The sequence below is a fragment of the Artemia sp. Qi Xiang Cuo genome, chromosome 5 (genome assembly GCF_049724085.1).
Source record: "Artemia sp. Qi Xiang Cuo chromosome 5, ASM4972408v1, whole genome shotgun sequence".
Classification (NCBI taxonomy): Eukaryota; Metazoa; Arthropoda; class Branchiopoda; order Anostraca; family Artemiidae; genus Artemia; species Artemia sp. Qi Xiang Cuo.
In genome coordinates this window covers 76,498,187-76,507,337 of record NC_142798.1, presented here as the reverse complement: position 1 = coordinate 76,507,337, position 9,151 = coordinate 76,498,187, and the positions used below count along the sequence as shown (strand labels likewise).

The following is a 9,151-nucleotide window of genomic DNA, read 5'->3' as shown; positions in this document are numbered from 1 at the left end:
CATTAAATCTCGTCCAGGCTTATACAAAGGACATTATATCTCGTCGAGACTTTTACCAAGGACATTAAATCTCATCGGCTTTTACCAAGGACATTAAATCTCGTCCAGGCTATTAGCAAGGACATTAAATCTCGTCCAAACTTAAAATAAATATGATTACTCTCTGTTTTTAAAAACTTCTGGATGTTTTCCAAATCATACCCGGCCCTATCCTAGATATAATTGGAGGCTTTTACTAAGGACCTTAAATCTCGTCCAGACTTTTACCAAGGACATTCAATCTCGTCCAAACTTTTACCAAGGACATTAAATCTCGTCCAGGCTTTTACCGAGGACATTAAATCTCGTCCAGGCTTTGACCAAGGACATTAAACCTCGCCCAAGCCTTTACCAAGGACATTAAATCTCGTCCAGGCTTTTACCAAGGACATTGAATCTCGTCCAGACTTTTACCAAGGACATTAAATATCGTCCAGGGTTTTACGAAGGACATTAAATCTCGTCCAGGCTTTTACCAAGGACATTAAATTTCGTCTGGACTTTTACCATGGACATTAAATCTCGTCCAGGTCTTTACCAAGGACATTAAGTCTCGTCCAGGCTTTTACCAAGGACATTGAATCTCGTCCAGTCTTTTACCAAGGACATTAAATCTCGTCCAGGCTTTTACCAAGGACATTAAATCTCTTCCAGGCTTTTACCAAGGACATTAAATTTCGTCTGGACTTTTACCATGGACATTAAATCTCGTCCAGGCTTTTACCAAGGACGCTAAATATCGTCCTTCCTTCTAAACTAACTACAATAGCAGCATTTTACCCTGCATTATTAGTATTTTCAGGGGTTTTAGGTAGCCTTGCTGGAGCATTCTCCTTCTAAATTAGCTAAAATAGCAATATTTTACCCTATATAATTAGTATTTTCAAGGGTTTTAGAACAAGTTCTTTTCTTAATATTCCTCCTAAACCTGTTTTACAAGTTGAAGTACTCATCCTTTTTCACCCCCAACATTACTTTATGACTTTTTTGCACACCCCATCACCAAAAAGTTCTTTTCAAAAGGCTTTATTATATTATTTCAGATCAAGCTCTTTTCTTAATATTTCTCCTAAACCTGTTTTACAAGTTCAAGTACTCTTCTTTTTTCACTCCCAACATTGCTTTACCACTTTTTTTTTAATTAAGTTGGGTTTTTCATCAGAGTTTCTTGTTTCAAATGCACTTTTTTCTGTTTATATCTTTGCTTATCCACTTGTGTAGTTTCAAGATTTCAGTCGTCTAACTCTCCGTTTTCCTCCTAAAATAATTGACAAGGAAATGAAAATCGTTTATTCTTAAGCATTTCCAAACGTTGAAAGATAAATGACAAAACTTAAAATCATATACAATAAAAATATCCAAATTTTCATTACTGCTATCATTCATTGATTTTTTCAGTTTAACACTAGAAATTATAAACATTTCACAAAACTCTAAATTTAGATCCCAAATTCTCTACACTAAATATTCAACATGTTACAGAATGCAGTTCTTAGTTGGAAATAAATTTATTTGGATGAGTAAAATGTTTACCGCATGCATCAGACATACATCAAAATGATCAATCCTACAATCCATTCTGTGAAGAAAACAACCATGACAGTCAGCATCATTACAGAAAGGGTAGCTGGAATCATGACTGCAATTCAAAATTTGACATTTTTCTTACCACTTCCTTTTAATATGCAAGCTCCTACATCATCTAGTAAACTAATACGATTAAGTTCGTTTCTTCTCAGTTGAAACATTGCAATTATAAACACTTCCACAAACACCGTATGTTTGGATCCCATTCGTTTATATTAAATGCTCGATATACCATAGAAAATGTTTTTAAATAATTTAAAAACTGTCAATATAATTGTTCCTAGCCGTAAATATAGCTAAGGGACTCAAAAGATAAACAAACTATTTTTGGGTATGGTCTGAACAATCAAACACAAATTTCCATACCACGGAATTTGTGTTTCAGTTCCAAAGCCAAAATTATAAAATCTTCTACAAAATCCTAAATTTGGATGTTGATGAAAATTCAAAACATGTTCAATATGTTATAGAAAGCAGCCCTTAGCTAAAAAAAAGGTTTATTTGGATGACTAAAATGTCTTTGACATGCACCAGAATGCCTTTTTACAGGAGTGTTACAAAAATGAGTTCCACTGCAGTCAGGATCTTTATGGAAAGGGTAGTTAGAATCATGGTCGCATTTATCACATTTAACAGATCCATGATGACATTCTTTTAAACCAGTTTTTTCAGTAAAAGATAAGAGTAATGTATGTGTTTTTTCAATAAAATCAAGGGATTTTAAAAGTATAAGCTTCAGCCCTTGGAATTTTTGTGAAAGATGCAAATTCTTTAGAAGGTTTTGAACATCTAGTCTAGAAAGATTTCGCATATCTATCATCCCTAAAATTTCTAAAACCGCAACAGATCTTTCTTCGGAGTTCATTGATAGCCAATTGTAAAGTGTCTTTAAGAAACCATGAAATCCTTCAAATTTTCTTGCTCCCACTAAACAACAGTAACGTTTAGCAAATTCTAAAAAATCCGGAGCATTAAAATCGGTAACAAATTGGGGAGCTTCGTTCCCTCTTGCAACGAAAAGCGCAATCTCTTTTATAACTGTTATTTTCTTATATTTATCACCATAAGAGAAGAAAATACTTTCAAGAATTTTAATATCTTGTTTGATCAAATAGTTTTCTAACAAATATTCAGCAATTTCTTCTTTAATACCAAGAAAGTTATACTTTTCCACAATGTATGTAAACGCATCCCTGTTAATTGCTTCAAAACCAGAGATAGTTCCTTCTTTATAATAATCCATAACAGTTTTCATGGTTTCGAAGTTAACATCATTTGCTAGAACATGATTTGTTCGTTTTTCAAGCATATCTGATTCTAGCATAGCCTTGAAGACATCACTTACTGCTACTAACAAGGATTTTTTGGCTTCAACGTCACCACCGTCACATTGAATAGTGATCATAGGACTTTCTTCCTTGTTAAAATTTGTCAAAATTTGCGTCAGGCCAGAAAATCGTCTCGTTTCTGTGAACAGAATGAAATCAAATATAAGAATTACAGGATTGGCAGGGGAAGAGGTCGGTATAATAATTTAAAGATGAACATGAACTGCTGGGATTAAAAAAGGCAATAGGTAACTGAAATTTGGTAGTTTTTGGTAGGTATATCCTTGGTCCCTCGGTTTATTATGAAAAAACGTTCTGATCACATTTAACGGTGCATTGTCAATTTCGCAATTAGTGATGTGCCTCTATGCATTACTGATATTTTCTTAAGCTAATAGTTATGGAAGGAGTAGTCCTCGGAATTTGAGAGGTATCTCGTCCGATAGAACACTTTGATTCTCAACACCTCCCTCTTTACGCTAACGTTTGAATTTTGTCCAAATTCTTTAAGAACGACTCCCGAAACACTATATTTGATTAATTAGAACAATAAGAAGCTTTTTTAAAAGTACTAAAAAACTTTAGCGTAAAGAGCGGGGTCTTAAGGAAAAGCAACCCCTCTTATATACGTAATAATTTCTGTTTTTTTTTCAAGTTTTAATGTTGCTCCTTACTTTCAGTTGAAAAAAACTTGTTTTTTTAATTTAATTTAGATACAAAAGACAGGTTAAAATTTCCTTCAAAGACAGGTCTTGGAAGGAAAAATTACGAAAATCTTATGAGCTTCTCGCCAGGGTAAAGGGAAAATTTGGTAAGAGAAGCCTTGGTCGGCTATTTAACGCGTTTTTCGCACCAATTGTGTTGATTTTGACATTCTTTTGGTAACTTTTCTCCGGCTCTGAGCAAAGGCAAATGTGATCATTGTTCATTAGGTTTTCCAAGTATTTTCACAGTATCCATGTTTGGACTCGTTTTAGTTACATTTCTTGATAATATGGTGATTTGCAGATTTGTCAAAGTGCTTGTTGAATGAATTTTTAAAAGTTAATTTGTCAATAATTGTGCGTGATTTTTGTGAGTGTCCTTTTCTTTTTCTTTCATAATCCACTTAGTTTGATATTATCTTATTATGTAAATAGGGCAACAATAAAGTATTATTACAAGACAGCAAAAATATATTATAAAATAATTCACCCCCCAAAAAATATAAATTATTAAAGATGAATCCTACAACAAAACAGAAATTAAAATAGATAAATTAGTCAAACTTAAAACAAGGATAAATTACCGCAAAATTGTAGGCCTATTACCTCTTAAATCCGTCAAAGACCTGATAGTTATTCGCGTTTCAAGAAGGACAAAATATAGTTCATCTTCCGTCATTGAAGTATCGAAGATTACTGACTCTTCCAAAATTTTACATCATTATAATTTAAAATTAGGTAATCCTTCAAGTCTCTTATGTCCAACAAGCAGTAAATTTGTATCCATACTTCGTTGCTTTTAGAATTTTTTTCTCTAGCTATGTTGCAACTTGCGTCAGCAGTGTTTACCAAATGTTAAATCATTTACTGATTCCTCCCTCCAAAATATTGCTTCAACAATTAGACATCAATTTGTTCATGTTCAAATTTAAAACAATAAAAAGACCTTTATAATATGCATTTCTAGAAAGATTAGAGTGGATGTCACCGGAGTAATCAGTCTAGAAAAAACTTTTTTTTCTTGTGATGTTGGTTAGTACTGTGATTATCAGGGTTGCCACCGTCAGCGTCAGTAGGACTTTACTAGATCTAGTAAAAAAAAATCTAGTAAATTTAAGGGATCTAGTAAATTTCCCGAAATCTAGTAAAAACTAGTAAAAAGTCATGATTTATAGTAAACAAAACTTTTTTTATTTTCCATGAATTCAGCGAAAAATTTAAAATTACCTAATTTAAAATCAGGTAATCCTTCAAGTTTCTTATGTCCAACAAGCAGTAAATTTGTATCCATACTTCGTTGCTTTTAGAATTTTTTTCTCTAGCTATGTTGCAACTTGCGTCAGCAGTGTTTACCAAATGTTAAATCATTTACTGATTCGTCCATCAAAAATATTGCTTCAACAATTAGACATCAATTTGTTCATGTTCAAATTTAAAACAATAAAAAAGACCTTTATAATATACATTTCTAGAAAGATTAGAGTGGATGTCACCGGAGTAATCAGTCTAGAAAAAACTTTTTTTTCTTGTGATGTTGGTTAGTACTGTGATTATCAGGGTTGCCACCGTCAGCGTCAGTAGGACTTTACTAGATCTAGTAAAAAAAAATCTAGTAAATTTAAGGGATCTAGTAAATTTCCCGAAATCTAGTAAAAACTAGTAAAAAGTCATGATTTATAGTAAACAAAACTTTTTTTATTTTTCATGAATTCAGCGAAAAATTTAAAATTACCTAATTTAAAATCAGGTAATCTTTCAAGTCTCTTATGTCCAACAAGTAGTAAATTTGTATCCATACTTCGTTGCTTTTAGAATTTTTTTCTCTAGCTATGTTGCAACTTGCGTCAGCAGTGTTTACCAAATGTTAAATCATTTACTGATTCGTCCATCAAAAATATTGCTTCAACAATTAGACATCAATTTGTTCATGTTCAAATTTAAAACAATAAAAAAGACGTTTTCAATATACATTTCTAGAAAGATTAGAGTGGATGTCACGGGAGTAATCAGTCTAGAAAAAACTTTTTTTCTTGTGATGTTGGTTAGTACTGTGATTATCAGGGTTGCCACCGTCAGTAGGACTTTACTAGATCTAGTAAAAAAAAAAAAAAATCTAGTAAATTTAGAGGATCTAGTAAATTTCCCGAAATCTAGTAAAAACTAGTAAAAAGTCATGATTTATAGTGAACAAAACTTTTTTTATTTTCCATGAATTCAGGGAAAAAAATCATCGTGATATGACAATTTTTGCTTGTCCTTTTTACAATCTATAATTTTGCTTGTCTGTCTTAGAGACAGACAAGCAGTCCCCTATTTTCATAAACAGACACTTCACTACCGGCGTCTAAAGGTCGACAAAATCAGCTTTCTGTGTTTCAAATCTTACCAACTAAAAACGAAGCTATAATGACACTTGGATTTGTGATGATTGGGAGTCTATTGGAATCAAAACAAAAGCCAATCACCCAAGGTGATTAGGTGAATATCCTCAGTTTGAAAATTTTTATTGAGGAAAAAAGGAGCAATAAAATAAACACCTTGTTTAAATCTTTGGGAGCGAACATCGAAGGCTGAAACCCTTCCACTCTCGTTTTGGGTACGACAACATAACCAAGTAAAAACGAAATGAAAGAGAAATAGTGCGATTAATCGAAGAACTACTTCTCTTAGCTTCCTTAAGTGCATTAATCATGACGATCTGACACGAATAAGCCACATTACAGTAGAGATGCCCCTATTGACACGATCCCTCACCCCTGCTGCCACCTACAACTTTTTTTTTTTTTTACATAATTTATTCAAGGATTATCGATCGAGTCTAATGTGGGTGTGTCAATGTCAATCTAGCGGTTGTTGTTTGGCCACGTGCGAATGACACGAGGGATGATTTAAATAATAGATGGTGGAATTATTGATTCACGAGCGTGGGGATGACGGTACATAAATTATTCAAGGATTATCGATCGAGTCTAATGTGGGTGGGTGTGTCAAGGTCAATCGATCTGTTGTTGTTTGGCCACGTGCGAATGACGTGAGGGATGATTTACATAATCGATGGGGGAATTATTGATTCACGAGCATGGGGAATTATGAAACAATATGGTTATAGAGTCCCTAGGGGAAAGATTACATACTCGCTCAATGGCCTCTTTTTCCAAGGTCTATTTATTTGCTGTTTTTTTCGGTTAGCCTGTCCCGAGAACTTGATGTACATAATAGCTAGGGGACAATATTGATCAACCGGAGATGGAATTAATATACACACATTTATTATTTTTTGATGGTCGATACTGTCCTGAGATCTTTTGGGTAAGACTCTCGTTTTGAAATTATAGAGCCTCGTGCGTGTTGAATTATGAAAAAACCAGGTATACTGTTTTGTGTTTATAGCCTCTTATGAGACATAGTTTTAAATAATAGCGCGTTGAACTTATTTATTCACGAAGGGGAGACTTACGAAACATTAAGGCTTCTTTAATCTTTAGGCCTGAGGGATTTATTTATTTATTGTTGTTTTGGACAAGTGCATGCTAGGGATGACTGTCAAGGTGTCCTGGAACAGGAAACAGTTAGATCACATGTTTCCTTCTCAGCCAATCAGCGAGTCGGATACATCCTCCTTCCCAGCCAATCAGAGACGTGCTTGCATATGATTTTCCCGTTACATAACAATTCGCCCTTGAGATTTCATATATAACGGGTATGCAATGTGATTAAATTATCAGAAAGTATTTTGACGTTGTGTAAACAACAATGGATCAAATTGATGAAGTTGAAGTCTTGGCAACTACAATTTACCATGTAAGTTCTGTTTTATTTTCAAAATTATTTTCCGTGGTCACCCTCAACTATATTCGGGTAACCCCCCCCCCCACCCCTCGCAAACCGCCACTCTATTATGTTTATACTCGATAAAAAGTGTAAAATACGCTCTTTTTTCGTTATGTAAACCCCATCCTTCCTTCCCCCTCTGTTTTCGACCACAATTCTGTTTTTTGATAAATTCCATATCTTATCTAAAAGCAACTGTCAACTTTATGTCATTCTCTTAATATACAGTCCGCTATGGTTTGACTTACAGATTTCTCGCAACGATTTAATTATCTGATAATTACTGACACCCCTTTTAAAGTACATCCGGCTTTGATAAATATACAAGAATTTGGATAGCGGCTTAACCAAAGGTTTCTCTTTAAGAAAAAGATACATTGCTCTATTATGCGTAAATAGACTAGCATTTTTACACTATCTTTCGGTGGTGGGGGTGGTGATATTTTCCCAGTAATTGGCTATCCGTGAGATGGTCCGTGGGGGTGATTGTAAGGTGTCGTTTTTGGGCCTGGGGGGTGCTGAACATCTACACAATCTGCAGACTTTATAATTGTTAAATTCGCTGTAATTATCTTATTCAAAAAGGAATACCTACTTAAATATATATAATAATTTTTAACGTTTGAGTTTTAAATGACTATCATATGTACCATATCTTTCGGTGGTGGGGGAGGGGTTATTTTTCCATGTCTTTTTTCTCAGGGTTTTTTTCCGTGGTGTTTATTTTCCGTGGACTTTTTTTTTCTGGGGGGTATTATAAATATAAAAACTCGGTCGGCCTTTTAATGGTTCAGTGAGACTTAATTCAAAGATTCAAATGGATGCGATATCTTTCGGTGGTGGGGGGAGGGGGTTTTTGGCAATGTCTTTTCTCAGTGATATTTTCGTTGGGGTTATTTTCCGTGGTCTTTTTTTTTCTGGGGGGTGTGATAAATATACAAACTAGGCCGGCTTTTGAATGGTTCAGTGGACCGTAATTCTCAGATTCAAAAAAGGATGCAATTAGTATATTTCACGAAATTTTTTTACTTTTTGCTTTCTTGGTGATAAACTAAACAAAATTGCATGGATGGGGGTACTAATTTTTATTCTGTGGAAAAAGGGGAAAATTATTTCGATACTAACTTTTTTCTCTTCTTTTCAGGACAATTATGAAGAATATATGGCCACTCCACCTGTAAAAGCAAGGGAGGGTGAGACAGCCCCACAGCACACCAGCCACTGGTTGGAGAACCCTGCTGCCACATCGGTGCAAGAATGTAACGCCGTCGGCCCGTTCACTTTCCATCATGTGTTGCCTTCAAGAGCTGTCCCACCTACACAAGGTCAGGAGGTCCTGCATGCTTCGCCTGGGCCTTCAGGCACTCAACTGCAGCCGGACTTTGCAAATGTGAGCATTTTTTTTACCTAACTTTTAGAAATATCTAAACAAATCTATTTTTCATCGCGCGGTAAAAGTGTTTGTGTGTGTGTCTGTCTCAGAGATATTAAAATATTAACCCCCGCCCCAACCATTGTTTTAAATTTCTCTGCTCCCCCCCCCCCCACCCTCACTGAGAGATATCTAAATATAATGTAATTTTTTTACTTTTTGCTTTCTTAGTGATATACTAAACAAAATTGCATGGATGAGGGTACTAACTTTCTTTCTGTAAAAAAAAA

At 34.5% G+C, this 9,151-nt stretch overlaps 1 protein-coding gene across 1 annotated transcript in view; it reads right to left on the bottom strand.

Annotated features, from left to right (window-relative positions):
• Window positions 1-1,314: 1,314 nt before the first annotated feature.
• Window positions 1,315-9,151, bottom strand: part of LOC148952543 (uncharacterized) — a 24,672-nt gene continuing 16,835 nt past the window's right edge. Inside the window, exon 3 of the mRNA XM_089089008.1 lies at window positions 1,315-3,093. Within this exon, the coding sequence (XP_088945134.1) occupies window positions 2,111-3,093 (983 nt within the window). The 3' untranslated portion in view covers window positions 1,315-2,110. The remainder of the gene's footprint in view (window positions 3,094-9,151) is intronic.